The sequence below is a fragment of the Vipera berus genome, assembly GCF_964194415.1.
Source record: "Vipera berus genome assembly, chromosome: Z".
NCBI classification, from domain to species: domain Eukaryota; kingdom Metazoa; phylum Chordata; class Lepidosauria; order Squamata; family Viperidae; genus Vipera; species Vipera berus.
The window spans coordinates 73143049-73160286 of NC_138205.1; the positions used below are offsets into that span (position 1 = coordinate 73143049).

The 17238-nt window shown below is 44.0% G+C and overlaps 1 protein-coding gene across 2 annotated transcripts in view; it reads right to left on the reverse strand.

The window, feature by feature from the left end:
• The window catches only part of SEPTIN7 (septin 7), a 62962-nt gene extending 57824 nt beyond the window's left edge, over positions 1-5138 (reverse strand). For both annotated transcript variants that reach the window (XM_081343638.1, XM_081343637.1), the window contains exon 1: positions 5042-5138. In XM_081343638.1, the coding sequence (XP_081199764.1) occupies positions 5042-5051 (10 nt within the window). In that variant the 5' untranslated portion in view covers positions 5052-5138. The remainder of the gene's footprint in view (positions 1-5041) is intronic.
• Positions 5139-17238: the final 12100 nt, after the last annotated feature.

Genomic DNA, 17238 nt, shown 5'->3' on the forward strand with positions numbered 1-17238 from the left:
GCATCAGCATTGCAGTTGCCCTCAAGGGGTCGGGTGGGTATGGCCAGGGTGGGCGTGGCCTACTGGGTGGGCGTGGCTAGATGCATATGGCCTACTGGGTGGGCATGGCCAGCTCTACATCGTTCGCATCAAGACTGCCTATGGGGGCCTGGGCAAGAGTGGGACAGATCTGAGGGTCTCTGGCAGAAGGAGGGTCTCTGGGCCAGGGCCAAGGCAGTGGGGACCGTTCCCTCACTGTTTCCAGGATGGCTTCGCGGGCCACATGAAACCACTTCGCGGGCCGGATCTGGCCCCCAGGCCTTGTGTTTGACATGTCTGCATTAGAACATCAAAATAAACCTGAGAAGAAAGAAGACTTAACAAAATGGAACCTGCTAGGAGAATCACTGTTTGGGAGACAAAAAGCATACATCGTACGTACTATGTATCATCTACTCCTAACAACTACAAAAATACAAGAATTGTTTCTTCTTCTTGTGCCATATCCATTATCGGACGTTGGCGATCCTGTTTTTATCAGGAGCTGCACGAAAAAGTGCTGCTGAGTTTTGTCCAAACCAGTCCCTTAGATTTTGAAGCCATGATGTTCTTCTTCTGCCTGGACCTCATTTGCCTTCAATTTTTCCCTGGAGGATTAAATGGAGTATGCAGTATTTTTCTGGGTGTTGCATCACATGTCCAAAATATTCTAACTTTCATTTTTTTAATTGTTCTGATTATTTCCCTTGGCTTTCCCAGGCGGCTTATCACCTCTTCTTTTCTGATCTTGTCAACCCAGCTTATATGTAACAGCTGCCTGTAAATCCACATTTCAAATGCTTCTAGTATCTTCAGGTGGCCTTCTGTTAGAGACCAACTCTTTACTCCATAAAGCAGGATATAAAAAATATAACATCTGATAAGCCTGATTTTCAATCTTAGGCTTATGTTGTGACTGCAGAAGACCTTTTTCATTTTGAAGAACTGTTTAACAAGTTGAAAATATTAATTTGGAAAACTATTTGGCAAAGGAAGAAGGCCAGAGATGGACTTAACAGACTTGACTCACCCCACCAGATGGATGAATGAATGAACCTTTATTATCAAAGTACAACATGTGTACAGTGAGATTGGCTGAGACTCCCTTCGTGCCTCCCCCCCACAACTCAGTGACAACAAACCCACCATCTTGTTACACCATGTGAGCTAATTGCACAACGTGCCGGCCCCGAGTTATTTCCCATTCAGGAGCCTGACAGCCCATGGACAGAAACTGTTCCTTCAGCCTGTTGGTGCGGCTGGCTATACTTCTGTATCTCCTACCCGATGGTAGGAAAGTAAAGAGGTACCGACTAGGGTGTGAGTTGTCTGAGAATTTTCCTCACTCCTCCAGGGCAGCGGGCCCTGGCAATGTCATCCAGTGGTATCCGGGGACATTCTACGATGTTTTGTGCTGTGCTTACCACCCTCTGTAGTATCTTCCTATCCGTGGCTGTCAAGCCAGCATACCAAATTACAATACAGTGTGAGAGGACGCTTTCTATAGTAGACCAGTAAAAGAAGGCCATCAGTTGTTGTTCCACCCTGTTCTTCTGCAAGACCCTGAGGAATATTATACGAGCAAACACTTGTTTGAATACGGCTAAATAAATAAATAATTTTGGCTATAAAGGGGCTTTAGAATAAGTGGGATAAGAGATATAAGTAATATAGTATTTTTTGATAAGATACAAAATGTAAAAATACTGGGATGATGTAAGTGAAGGAAAAGTTTAAAATTTTAAAGATAAATTAAGTTTGAAAAGATTTAGGATTAAGGAATGATTGAAATATTGAGGGGAAATTAGGCTTAATAAGAACTTTGAAAAAAAGGATATATAGTGATTTAACAAATCAATTTTTACAAATAGAAATGAAATTTTATTTTATTTATTTATTTTAATTCCATTTATATCCCGCCCTTCTCCGAAGACTCAGGGCGGCTTACAAGCTTAGCAGTAGCCTTCATTCTATGTATATGCCTGCTTATTAGGGCTTTCACACACCCCCCAAGCAGCATTATTACAAAGTCAGCTTAATTGCCCCCAACAATCTGGGTCCTCATTTTACCTACCTCGGAAGGATGGAAGGCTGAGTCAACCTTGAGCCTGGTGGGATGCGAACCTGCACTAATTGCAGGCAGCTGGTGTTACTTAAGGAGGCATTAGCCCACTGCTCCACCAAGGCAAGATTATAAATATATATAAATTGATTAGAAAAGATGTTATAGGTAGATGTTATGACCGATAAGTAGTATAATATTTCTATGATATATGTAATATGAAATACTGGGATGATATATTTAAATGAAAAATTTGGATATTTAGATGTTAATTACTGAGAAAATTATTATTGATAAAAAATTGTTTGAATATTAAGGAGAAATTGAGCTTAAACAAGATTTATGAAAATAAGATACATGGTGAATCAATGACTTTTATGAAAATAATATGTTGATAAGAAAAATAATGCTATATATGGACGCTATTATTGGTATAAATATAGAAAATGTTGAGATTTAATCATTTATATATCAAATATCAAAATGTCAAATGTCAAAAATTATGAAATATCAAATATCAAAATATCAAATATCAAAAATTATATTTGTTTAATGTTGAAGAAGGAGAATACTACTGGGAGAAGAGAAGATCAAGGAAATATATTATTAACTGATATACTAATTATGGAAATATAAAAATTAATTATTAACTGTTAATTAGCTATTATTGATTGTATATTTTTCCTAAAAAAATTATGAATCAAGACAACAAACTGTATACCAGGCACTAAGGTTGTTATTGTAAAAAGTCATTAAAACTTTTACAAAAAAATAAATTAAAGCTGGCCTAATTTTAATCCAAAAAACATAATATAGTTTCCAGAGAAATATAAAATTACAGCAAAATATACTTCTAAAATTACACTGTTCCAAACTGGAAGATAGTTCATATAAAAGTGCCCAAAAACCTTAGAGAACGCACCTTTTAGAATACAGTAAAATAAAAATTAGTAGAAATAGTCCTCAAACTCATGACTGCAGCTGGGGCCAGAATCTCGGTCACTTACCAAATAAATAAGATTTAAATGAGAGTTAAGTGTGTGACTGCTTTGCTCAAGGACTTCAATTTCAACTTTTCCAATTGTGATCATTAAATCAGGTCTCCTCAACCTTGACAACTTTAAGATTTGTGCACTTCAACTCCCAGAATTCCTCAGCCAGCGAAGTCCACAAGTCTTAAAGTTGCCAAGGTTGGGGAGCCCTGCATTAAATGACTGAGCAGGGGTGCCAGAAGAACTGGGAAGCCTGGTACTCACCAGGCATGGAAGCTGCAGAGTCTAGGAGACGCAGCCCTTCTTCCCACCCCATCATAACCAGGAGGTCTAGACCCTAATCTTGCTCTACTCTGCCGGAGACGCCTAGGTCCCCTACCTGCCCCACCACTCCCAGAGGCACCTACTCCTTTACATTTTTCTGCAGCTGCTGATAGACGAACCTAGCCTATGCGAGGTGCAGCTAGAAAGCTAGCAAATGAAATCTTTCTGAAGGCAAAAAGGCTCTTTCTAGCCTTCAAAAAAATTCTGTTTACTAATGTTCTAGCCAGAAAGCTAGCAAACACCATTTTTCTGAAGGCTAGAAAAAGCATTCCTAGCCTTCAGAAAACTGCATTCGCTAATGCATCTTGCATAGGCTGGGTATACCTGTTAGCAGTTACAGAAAAAGTCAAAGGTAAGTGGACCTGAGTGTGGTGGGGCAGGAAAGAGCCTGGACTTCCTGGATACTGTGGGGTGGGCCCAGGCCTACTTAGCATGGTGGGGTAAGGAGAAGTAGCCAGTGAGGACGCTAACTCCTACAGGGCTATGGCAGCCTGTTTCTAGTGAGACAGGCAGGTGGCTGAGATGAGGGTAGATATAGGCAGGGAATGTGGTGCCTCCAGAATTGTAAGGGCAGGTATGCTACAAAGTGCCCAAATTTTGATCATGTGACTGGGCACATTGCAAAGGGGGTAACAATCATAAAACATTTTGCATGAATTTTCATGTAGATGCCTTTGCAATGATCAGAAGAAGTAATGCTGAAACTTACAAGAATTTAATGAATGTAGACAAAAATAATACATATTACAGTGTATACTGTCTCTCTTACTCCTCTGACTCCCTACATATTCTTCTACAATTAATAATTTATGTACTATAAATCAGGGTTCCCCAATCTCCGGTCCACTATTGGGCCTTGGCCCCTTTGGAGCCGGGTTGTGGAAATGGATGGGTAAGCACACGTTCACAGCTCTATTTGTGTGAGTGGTGGGCACATGTGCCCGCCTTCACATAAATGAAGCTGCGCACATGCTCACTTGCTGCTCGTGCATAACCATTCCCTTTCCCTCCCCACGCCACCGATCCACAAAACCGGAAAGGTTGGGGATCACTGGTATAAATTAATTCCTAAGTTTATTTTATACAATACCATATAAATTAATTCCTAAGTTTATTTTATACAATACCATAGCTAAGAACTTACTATGCAAATGTATATGCATTTTTTTTCCAAATCCTTTAAATCCTATTTTCATCTCTATCAAATCCTACCCTTTGTTTACTTGAACTCATTTATAATTTGTAATATTAAATACATACTAATAATTACTGAAGCCTAATGACAAACAATTCTTCATACCATTTCTGAAGAGCACTGCTGAATAGTTACATAACTATATTGACTATCCTTCAGGGTACATTTTAAATGTCAGAAAGCATAGCTAGTTAATCAAGTTGCCATCAGAAACTGAATGTCTCTTATTATTTGCTAAATAAAACAAGAGTAAGCTTCTTTAAACATGGACTGTGTTTGCAAATGTCAATGCCAGATTTTATTATTTACTGTTCTAAATTACAGCAATGACCATCAAGCAGTGGCTTTTAGAAGATAAAATAAATACTCTACCAGTATGAGTATCTACTTATAATGCAGATTTATAAACAAATCTTAAGTTTAAATAAAGGAATTAGAAAAGTGTCTTACCTACTACCATAAGTGTGAATTCAAATCCTCTCTTGACAGATTTTCTATAAACTTGATTGGGGAGATTTGCAAACCCCACATATCCTTCAAGATTCTTCTGTTGCTAAGATAAAACATGTGAAGTTAGGTTACTTATGTTTTAGTATAATTTAGTATATTTTTAAGAACCATATTCTCTAGCTATGACAATGGCTATTTTTTGTACCTCATATTCTAACTACTGAACCTAAACTCTTGCAAAACTTTCAGTCTCGTTATTTTTAATATTTGAATATTCAGTATTAAGGTGTATTCTTAATAAGCGTTCATGATAAGTGAATATTATGTGATCCCAAATGCAATATAGCCTTGGCTTGGAATATTGTATCTAATAAAAACCCTAAGTTCAGATAGCACACATACTATCATCTGGAACCAGAAGGGGTTGCAGCCTCTTTCTGAAGAGTTACCGTATTTTTCGGACCATAAGACACACTTTCCCCCCCCCAAAAAAAAGTGTGGGGGGAAAACGAGGGTGCGTCTTATGGTCCGAAGGTGATCCGTATGGCCGGCCCCAACCTCCGCAAGTGGAAAGCAAGGGAGATTGCCAGGAGCACAAATCGGCATGTGCTGAGCCTGCTTTCTCTTGTAGCAAGGGAAGCTGAAACCGAGCGAGGGAGATTGCAGCAGTGCGAGATCGGCCGATTCGCATTCCTGGCAATCTCCCTCGCTCCATTTCAGCTTGCTTTCTGCAAGAGAAAGCTGGGCCGCAGGGCCGCCTCCACGGGTACTGCTCTAATGCAGAGAGGGAAGGACAAAGAGGGAGGGAAGGAAGAAAGGAAGGAAGGAAACAAGGAAGGGACAATGGGAGAAGGAGAGAGAGAGAGAGAGAGAGGGAGAGAAAGAGGGAGAGAGAGAAGGAGAAAGAAATAGAGAGAGAAAGCGGGAGAGAGAGAGGAGGAGAAAGAAAGGGAGAGAAAGAGGGAGAGAAACAGAAAGGGAAAGAGAGAGGGAGAGAAAGAAAGGGAGAGAGAGAGAGAAGGAGAAAGAAAGGGAGGGAAATAAAGGGAGAGAAAGGGAGAAAGAGAAAAATAGAGAGGGAGAGAAAGAGGGAGAGAGAAAAGGAGAAAGAAAGGGAGGGAAATAGAGGGAGAGAGAGAAAGAGGGAGAAATAGAGGGAAAGAGAAAAATAGGGAGAGAGGGAGAGGGAGAGAAAGGGAGAGAGAAATAGGGAGAAAGAGAGGGAAAGAGAAAAAGAGGGAAAGAGGGAGGAGAGAAAGAGGGAGAGAGAGGAGAGAGAAAGAGGGAAGGGGAGAGAGGGAGAGAAAGAGAAGGAGAGAAATTAAATTAGTAACATGATTGTTAAGTGAATCTGGTTTCCCCACTAACTTTGCTTGTCAGAAGGTTGCAAAAGGCGATCACATGACCCTGGAACAATGTGACCATCATAAATATGAATCGATTGCCAAGCATCCGAATGTAAATCACATGACCGTGGGGATGCTGCAACGGTCATAAGTGTGAAAAATGGTCATAAGTCAGTTTTTCAGTGCTGTCGTAACTTGGAACAGTCACTAAGTGAATCGTAAATTGAGGACCACCTGTACTTTATCATTTTTTTCCTTTTTTGGGGGGGTCAAGTTTTTGACACCTTGCTGGACGACATTGCCTTTTCCTAAAAGTGGTACAATGGATGAAAAGGTTGAAAAGCCCAGTTTTAGTATACCGGTACTATTTGGTTCAGAATATTTTTTTTCTTGTTTTCCTGCTCTAAAAACTGGGTGCGTCTTATGGTCAGGTGCATCTTATGGTCTGAAAAATACGGTATATGATTGGTAAGTACTATCATTTCTCACTAGTAGAATTATAAAAAAATAAATTGTTTCAATAATCCTATCTTCTACATATTTATTAATTTTACTGAACATATGTACATTTCCCCCTCCATTTTCTTAAAGACAGATATGCTATTTAAGCACAAGAAAAAAGCAGCATTCTTTTTAAAGAAAATCTACCTTTAGAAAAGACAAGAATACTTACAGCTACTTTGTAAACAACATATTTCCATCATTTTACATGTCCATAAGTAAGCAAAATACAGCCAAATGTCACAGGAAGGGAGGAATTCCAGTAATATGGTAACACAAGCCAGATTCAGTTTTTATCAAAAAGAGAAAGGAAAAAAAATAGAGTTACTTACATTTGTACAATGATGTGTGTGTGTGTGTGTGTGTGTGTGTAGTTTTACTGCTTAAAGCAATAAACTATTGAGAATCATATAATAAGCAGTAGTAGAACTTTTAAAACAAATTCCAAAATTAAAATCCACCGTGGATCTCACGAAACAGTGCTGCCTACCTGCCTCAAACAAGACAGGGAATAATTGTGCTGTAAAATATAGACACATAATAATAAAAACATCCCATAAGTTAAACGACTTGAAGTGTGTCATGATTTCACTTTTATACATTGAGTGACTATCTTTCACTATTATTCTATAGGAGAAGGAAGATACACGTGCTAAGAACTTTTTAAAAAATAAATTTAAAACTTTACCAGTGATTACTCATTTTAATATTAAAACATCCAGTAAAAAAACAAGTCAGCACATCTTTGTTACCGCAGAACATATAGATAAATTACATATTATATTATTAATTTAATTACATATTAAAACTTTGCAAATAGCTGCCTTTCTTATTTTTTTGTTAGAATAGTATAAGTTTCAGGGCTCATATGGAAGAGCCTTAATTTTCCTTCTCACAGTTATTACACAGATCACAACCTCTTTATGAGAGCTTTAAAAAGGAAAAAAACGTAGCTAAGAAGTTTTAAACTTTTATGTATACACTCATTCAGTCAAGCCATCTATGTTTATATTAGTGTAAACAAAACAAAAAACGGTGCAATTGGAGCACAACATCAAGTTGTGTGAAAGCTCTCCTAACCACAAAGACATCTGCTCTTTGAACAGGATAACTCTAGAACCCCCAAATTGTGCACCAGGGGTACTGCCGCCCTGTCCAGAACTAAAAATAAACCTCAGTAAAATCCAAAATCCCCCACTCCCCTTTTAGTCATCAAGTTTTTGACACCTTGCTAAGCATTGGTGGTACTCAAATACTGTCATATCCTAAAAGTGGTACAATCTGTGAAAAGGTTGAAAAGCCCTGCTATATTGCACTGACTACTGAAGGATAACATTGATCCTATGCTGAACTCACCTATGAGCAGCAAGATAATCTTTTGGAAGTTATGGTCAGAAAGGAGGTGAAAAGTGTTCTTGGTTCTGAGTCTCTCAAGAAAGAAGTATTTGGTGGTAGAATCATCAAGTGAGTTTGGACAAAAAATCTTTTTGCTTTATGCTTGCCTGCATAGGGGTATGGTCCTCAATATTGTTGGTTACACAACTGCACAGAAACACTAAGCTAAAACCTAGTGGCTGTAAAAGAACCAAAACGTAGGAGGAAAAAGATGTGTGTCTACTAAAATACCACACAATCAAAATGGCATAAATACATGCAACTCCCAGTAAACCATGTGATAGTAATGGAATAGCATCTTTGTCTTTCACTACCATAAACAGTCCTGTGACCAGCTGTGTTCCAATCAGCAAGTGTATCCTCATGGTCTCAAACTTAAATCCATCTGTGTTAGCAGAATAGTAGTTAGGGAAGCATTTTACGAACCCATGTCTCTCCTGCAATTTCTTTAGATCTAGCAAAATCTAAACTCCCATCCATTTACTCGGCTGCTATTGTCAGTTATGTCTTCATTCTATCTAATCTGCATATTACAAATGGTACAAGTACAACCATTAGAGAAAAACAATTTTTAAGTTAAAAACAAGCCACCCTACTGCACTAACATGCAAAGCCATGGAAAGCTAGGAATCTTAGTAATTATTCCAGTTATATTAAGGTAAAGGTAAAGGTTCCCCCGCACATCCGTGCTAGTCGTTTCCGACTCTAGGGGGCGGTGCTCATCTCCGTTTCAAAGCCGAAGAGCCAGCGCTTGTCCGAGGACGTCTCCATGGTCATGTGGCCGGCATGACTAGATGCCAAAGGCACACGGAACGCTGTTACCTTCCCACCGTAGTGGTCCCTATTTGTCTACTTGCATTTTTATGTGCTTTCGAACTGCTAGGTTGGCAGAAGCTGGGACGAGTAACAGGCGCTCACTCTGCTACGCGGCACTCGGGATTCGACCCGCCAAACTGCCGACCTTCCGATCAACAAGTTCAGCGTCCTAACCCACTGAGCCACCGCGTCCCTTACAGTTATATTATGTCAATACAAATGGTTAAAACAGAAACTTTGTCCTTTTCATAAAGCATTTTCATGCATCCTAAAATGTGCCACTCTCCCCAGTCACGTCTGAATTTCAGGCACTTGGCAACCTGTTCACCTCTACAATCTATTGTCAAATGCCCTGTGATTATGGAGAAGCTGACAGGGAAAGTTGCAAATGGAGGCGGTCAGAGAATTTAAGATGTATTCCTCAACAACAGATCTCAAATCTTGCACCAAGGGATTTTCCCTCCTCTACATGCAGGAGAAATCCTCCTCAATGCTGAAGAAAAGAACTACCAATCTGATGAAAAATGCTAATGAAGCTGGCACTTTGAATGTTCTGAGCAGGTTCTCTGAGGAAAAGGATGCTAGCAAAAGAAGTCAATTCTGAAGAAGAAAAGCTAAAGGCTCTGAATCCCAGCATTTAGAGCAGGGGTCCCCAATCTTTGGGCTGCGGCCCATGGCCTCTTGGCCAGTGGGCCATGGAAATGGCTGGCTGGTGCGCGTACACTCCCTCCCAGTTGCACTAGCGCCCACAGCCCCTTTTGTGCATGCATGTGGGCGCGAACAGGGCCGCTAGCCCCAGGTGGTTGGCTGTGGCCTGTTTGCACATGTGCAAACGGGCTGCTAGTGCCGGGCGGGGGTGCGCGACCCATATGTGAATGCATGAACAGGGCTGCTACTGCCACACTGGTGTGCGTGGTGCTCTTTGCATGTGCATGTGTGTATACAATTTGGAAACTGCTCTCCTTCCCTCCAAACCGGAAGCCCAGAAAGGTTGGATTTAGAGCCTTTCAGAATGTTGTCTTTGGTAGCATTTTCTTCTCTGAAAGAGAAAACACTAAAACAAATGCCACTGATCTCATGATTGTTTGGAAGCCCTCCCAATTTGGAGAAGGAGCCTTCCAAACCATCACAGGAATATGGAATCCATGCAGGATGGAGTGAGGCAACAGAAAGGTAAGTGGACCTAAGTGTGGAAAGATCTACGCACCAGAAGTCTGACACTTCCCAGCACATGGCACATTTCCATGTGCAGGTGGGCACTGGACCTCCCTGAGGCACAGCCACAACAGGGAGAGCTCAAATTGCAATTGTTGAGTGAGGTGGTCAAATGGGCACATCACTTAATAACTGCAATGACTTACAACCAAAATTCAGGGCACGATTGTGAGTTGAGATCTGTACATTAATTTTAAAACTTTGGTACCAGGAGAAGAATGTTTTTTTTAAAAAAACACAAAACATATGCAATATACACTAGGGCTATTAAAAGATTATTTTACTTACTCTGCAACAGATACATGACTCTGGAGCCATACAGAGTTCCTGAAAATGTTGGATACAACTCTGAAAGCTCCTGTAAGAATTGGCTAGACTTTTTGCAAAAGCAAACTGCATCTCCTTACAGGAAAACTAATATATCATAGTACCTCCCCTATTTATAACAAAGTTACAAACCTTGAGAGAAGAAAGATTTCTCATCTTATCAAAAACAGTTGCTTGAAAATTAGATTAAAATGTGGAAACTGGCACCAGCTATTTAACTTATGTAACTAAAATCATAGTGACAGATTTTATTTTCCTGGGCTCCAAGATCACTGCAGATGGGGACTGTAGCCAAGAAGTTAAAAGATGCTTGCTCCTGGAGAGGAAAGCTATGGTAAATCTAAACAGCATACTAAAAAGCAGAGACATCACCCTGCCAACAAAAGTGCGTATAGTCAAGGCTATGGTCTTGCCAGTTGCAATGTATGGCTGTGAAAGTTGGACCATAAGAAAGCCCGAGCGCCAAAGAATTGAAGCCTTTGAACTATGGTGCTGGAGAAGACTTCTGTGAGTCCCTTGGACTGCAAGGCAATCAAATCAGTCAGTCCTAGAGATCAACCCTGACTGCTCTTTAGAAGGTCAGATCCTGAAGTTGAAACTCAAGATACTTTGGCTACCTAATGAGAAGGACTCACTGGAGGAGAGCCTAATGCTGGGAAAGATTGAGGGCAATAGAAGAAAAGGATGACAGAGAAGGGCCGTTGTCTTACCTGAACACCTTTTCTCAGCGTGATGGAGAATCCACAAATGGGCTAACTCTGTCTTCCTGCCCAATTAGACTAAGCCAGTCAAACTTGCCACACCTCTCCTGGGCCAGGACACCTCCCAGTTACGACAAAGGTGAAGCAAATGACGACAGTCTGACGTGTTGGCTCCCATACCCCTGACACAGGACCTGACGGGCACTAAGGAGTGGGTGTGGATTCTCCATCATCATGCTGAGAAAAGGCGTTCAGGTAAGACAACGCCCCTTCTTCAGCATCATAGATGGAGAATCCACGAATAGGACACACCAAAGCTGCCCCATCCCTATGGGAGGGAATCAGTCTGGGCCTGTGTCCCACTCTGTGGCAGTACCTGTTGCAGCACTCTCCGGCCAAATGAAGTGTCTACGGAGGCAAACCTATCCAGTTTATAATCCTCACGAAAGGGGAAGGCGAGGACCATGTCACCGCCCTACAAATGTCCTTAATGGACCCCTTTGTCGCCCAAGACGCAGAGGTTGCAGCACTAAGAGTGGAGTGAGCAGTGATATGCCTGGGAACTGATAGAGAATGAGATTGGCATGCCCATGCATTACAAGCCCTGATCCACCTGCCTATAGTGGAGGCAGAAACCTTCCGCTCCATAGTAAAGGGTTGAAAGGAAACAAAGAGGGCTTCCAACTTGCAAAAAGATGCTGTCCGCTTAATATAGTGGTGCAAAGCCCTGCGGACGTCCAGATTGTGCCATTGCTGTTCCAAGGCAAGAGATGGATGAGGACAAAAATCCGGCGAAATGACTTCCTGTGCTCTATGAAACAAGGTATTGATCTTAGGAATAAAAGAGGGATCCAATCGAAGGACCACCCTGTCAGCATGAAAAACGCATAAGTCCTGTCTGACAGAGAGCGCTTCCAATTCAGAAATGCATCTAGCCAACGTGTCAGCTATCAAGAAGGCCACCTTAATTGTCAAGAACTGCAGAGTACAGGTCCTGATGGGATCAAATGGAGAAGTAAGGGCCTGCAAGATCCGTGACAAATCCCAAGGGGGATGCCAGTGAACCACTGGAGGTTTGGTGTTGGTCGCTCCTTTGAGAAATGAGCATACCATATGATGTTGAGCCAATGCCTCTGAATTGCCCCATGTAAATATGGTGGAGAAAGCTGTTACTTGTCAGCAGATGATATTGGGTGCTAAGCCCTTGTTGAGCCCCTCCAATAAATAGTCCAAGATCCTCAGGATAGTAATAGCTGAAAGATCTAACTGGTTCTTTGCACAACAACTACAGAAACTCTTCCAAGTGGAGTCATAGATCCTGTTTGTTGTAGGACGTCTGGAGGCCTGAATCATCGTAATTACCTCCGATGAATAAGACTCATATGTCAGGAGCCGCCGTTCAAGTGCCAGGTGGTCAACTGGAGCCACTGGGGTTCTGGATGATGCAGAGCTCCCTGGCTAAGTGAAACGCGATCTGGAGGAATCCTCCATGGGGGAGAGATTGACAGACACACGAGGTCAGCAAACCACAGCCATCTTGGCCAGTGTGGTGCAACAAGTATCACCTTTGCCCGCTCTTGCAGTAACTTGCGGATGACTGCTGGGATCAGAGGGAGAGGCGGAAAGGCATACAGCAAGCCCCCAGGCCAAGGGCTACAGAGGGCATCTGTCCTCTCTGCCCCCGGAGAGGGGAACCAGGAGAAAAACCTTGGAAGCTGGGAATTCGCCGGAGAAGTGAACAGATCCAGTATCAGCCGACTGAACCTCTCCGATATCTCCTCGAAGAGACCGGGATGCAGACACCATTCAGGGTGATCCACTGTCGACCTGCTGAGAAAGTCCGCCTGCTGATTTGCCTCCCCTGAGATGTACTCGGCCCTGAGTGATGAGAGGTTGATCTATGCCCAAGAGCCCAAGAGTTGGGCCTTGGCCATAAGTGACCTGGAACGGGTACCCCCTTGCCAGTTCACATAGGCTTTTGTCGCTATGTTGTCCGTGAGGACCAGGACATGTTGTCTCACCACCCTGCTGCGGAAGTGGCGTAGGGCCAGATGTATGGCTCTGAGCTCCAACCAATTTATGTTGTGCTTCAGGTCAGACCAGGACCACTGGCCCTGAGCCAACTGAGACCCTAGATGCGCCCCCCTACCTAAACAGGCTGGCGTCTGTAGTCAGGGGGATCCGAACAGGGTCCTGGAACGAAGAGCCCCTAGCTACCGCTGGCAAGGTTCACCACTGGAGGGAGTTTAGGGTCCGAGACAGAACCCTTACCCTTTGGTTGGAGGAGCTGGTGCCATGTCTCTGAAACGGGAGCAAAAACCATTGCAGGTCCCTGGAATGTGACCCATGGGACTATTCCCATGCAGGAAACCAACTTCCCTAACAGTTGGGAAAGAACAGCCAGGGTGACTACACGCTCCCTCTGCACCTGAAGGACCAGGGCTCTGATGCTGTCCTGACGTTCCTGAGATAAATAGACCCTGCACAGTTCGGTGTCTATGACCGCGCCCAAATGAAGAAGGGTTGAGGGAACTGTCTGGCTCTTTTGAAAGTTCACTGAGAACCTGTGGTCCTGGAGAATCTTAATAGACAAAGCCAGGTCCGATTGAGCCGCCTGGACCAATAGGGACTGGATGAGAATGTCGTCCAGATAGCACTGGATGCATACAGGGACAGACCTCAAATGCACGGTCAGCACTGCCAAGATCTTGGTAAACTCTCTTGGGGCTGACGAAAGGCCGAACGCTAAGGCTCTGTACTGGTAATGGTGAGTCTTGTAGCAAAACCTAAGGAACCTCCGGTGGGCGGGAAGGATGGGAATGTGAAGGTATGCTTCCGTGAGGTCGATGGACATCAGGAAGTCTCCCCTCCTGACGCTGGCCAAGATGGACTGTAGTGTTTGCATCTTGAACTTCTTGTATGCCAGATGAGTGTTCATCCCCTTTAGATCGAGTATTGCCCTCCATCCTTTAGACGTGTTCGGAACGACAAAGAGGATGGAATAGAACCTCCTTCCTAGCTGGTTCTATGGCCCTTATTTCTAAGAGGTGCTAAATAGCCTCTGACATGAGAGCCTTCCTGACCGCATTTTTGGATAGCGGAGAAGGAATGAAGCGCTCTGGGGAGACGGACATGAATTCTAGGGACAGACCACTCCTGATAGTGTTGAGGACCTGAGCATCTGTGGTGGTGGTCTCCCATTTTTGAACAAACAACATCAGTCTGCCACCAATTGGGGAGACCACCCTGAAGTCATTTAGACTTTCTGAAGGGACAGCCCTCCCTTGCCTCGAAAGGACCGCTTTGCTTGGAATTGCGACCTGGGTCTGTCTCTGGTCCCCGGTTGGTCAAATTGACGGTCAGACCTGGGAAGACTGAGCAAACTCTGATCCTGATCGGAAAAAATGTCTGCAGACATGCAGGGTAGGCTATCTATCTGCCCATCTAAGAAGATGAGACATCACCTTACACTTGTCCTTGTTTTCCACCAAATAAGGCATCAAGGCCTCCCCAAAAAGCTGACCACCACGGTAAGGGGCAGCCTCCAAGCACCACTTGGATTTAACATCCGCTCGCCAGTGTTTGAGCCACAGGAGCCTGCAAGCAGTAACACTGGAGGCTATGACCCTAGAAGAGAACCTGGTGGCATGTAGAGATGCGTCTGCCATGTACTCTGAAGCAGCCATTAACTTGGCTAAGTCCTGGTGCATTCGGACTTCCTCCGGGAGTACTCTGGCCTGAAGTTGGTGAAGCCAGAGATGGGAGGTTGTGGCAAAGAAAGAGGTGGATGTGCCCACCCTTACCGCCCATGCTGAGGTCTGGTGGGTCCTGCGGAAGGAAAGTTTAGATTTCCTGTCCTCCGCCTTCAAGGTCTCAGCCATATCACCGAACACCGTGGAGGAGGAGAAGAGTGAAGTCAGAGGTTCATCCACAGAAGGAACCTCTAGCACTTCTGACAAGGCCGGGTCAACATTAAAGAGCTTCTTGTCCGTCCCCCCTGGAGAGGGAAAAGTGCCAGGTGTTCACCATTGCTTCTGTACATGTTGAGGAAGAGAGGGGGACAGGGGATGTGACACTCAGTGACCACATGCTCTGAAAATACCGGCCTTGCGTCTTGGCTGGTGGATGGACCAGGATGGGGAACCTGGTCAGGACCAATCTTAGCAGTAGCGCTGGCCTTATGAAGCAGAGGTTTAAAAGACCACCGGATTGAATAGGCCAACAAAGGGAGGAAGGTCCGGAATAAGATCCTCTTCCTCTGAGAGCAGCATTTCCATTGGGTCATACTCCTCAGAAAAAGATACTCCGCTGCAAGGAGACCGGGTGGGAGAAATAGGGTCAGAATATTCTGGTGCTCCCAACTGGGGGAGGTAAGGCAGGGTCATTGAGGCCACCGATTCGGGTGCATACCTTTGTTGACGTTGTAAGGCCAATCCCTGGGCCACCGCCTGGGAGATCAGAGCCTGAAACTGCTCTGGCGACCACACTCCCTGCGCCTCTGAGGGCTGAAGACCGACTGCTGTGGGCGTAAAGGTGGCCACGAGCCTGGACTGCATTGCTCTGGGGACTGGAGGCGTCAGTCGGATACCTGGTTCCTGGGTAAAGGAAACCATCTCCTCTTGCTCAGCCCTGGGAAGATAAGGTTGGTCATCATCATCCCCCTCCAGAGACCAGACCCTCTGGGAAGATGAGGGAGGAGGAGCAAGCTGTGGCCCAAATACAGAGTCCTCTGCCAGAGACCTGTTCAGAGCCCATCATGCCCTGTTTCTGGGCCTTGGCAAACTGTCTTTCTAAGGCTTGGTGCCTCCTGCTGGCCTCTTTCTCTGCCACCTTGGAGGACCTTTTGCCAGAGATGGCCTTGGCTTTGGCCTTGGAGTTTTCCAGCAGCCTCCATTTTGGAGGACTTATGCATTTATTGTGCAGGAGTGGTAGGGGCACTGTGTGAAGCCTGAGGTGCAGTGTTGTCTGCCATCACAATTGGGAGATATCTCAGTGGAATGCTGAGAGGGATCTCAAACAGAGGAGCAGAGTACTGATCTGAGGCTGTGTGCCACTCCCAGGGATCAGTAAGTACTCTATGGCAATGGTGGCTGCAAAACCAACTTAATGGACAACTGGCACACCTGCAAAGCTCCTGATGGCCTTAAGACTAGTTGAAACACCTTTGGAGCACAGGCCAAGTCTACTGTGGCGGCAAGATCACCTTGGTGATAACAGCCAGCTCACAGGTAGATACCTAGTGGCGACAAGATCACCTCAGTGATAACAGCCAGCTCACTAGTCCTAGTTGGTGGCAGCAAGGCCAGCACACTTCTTCTGTTGGAATGGACAATGAGACAGCTAGGTTGAGGCCTAGAGCTACAGTTGAAGCCTCCTGCACTTGACCATTCACTTTGAAAGGTTTAGAGCAAGGCAAACAATGATTGTGCTACAGTCAGAGGGTTTCTGAACTCAGAACCCTCTGCAATGATTGGGAGAGAAGCCTGAAAAAGGACCCCTGCGACTGACCAGAGGCTCAGGGACCAACTTCCCTGAGCTAGAAGGCAAGGTAAACCCCTCTGAAGTCTGTGGTTTGGGAGGGGGGCTGAAATCTACTCCCCCTCTCAGAATTAGGCACTGCACTGATCCCAGTGCAGAGGTAACAGAAGAATCCATGAAGGGGAACATATACATATACATACATATATACATATATATATACATATACATATATATATATATATATATCTATACACATATACACACACATACACACACACACACATACATACACACACACATGTATGACCTGCTCAATTACTCAGAAGAGATGATTCAGTAATATTCTGGGAGCCAAAAGTACGACGTCTGTTCTGGGCACAGATTAAGACATGACTGGGAGGTGTCCTGGCCCAGG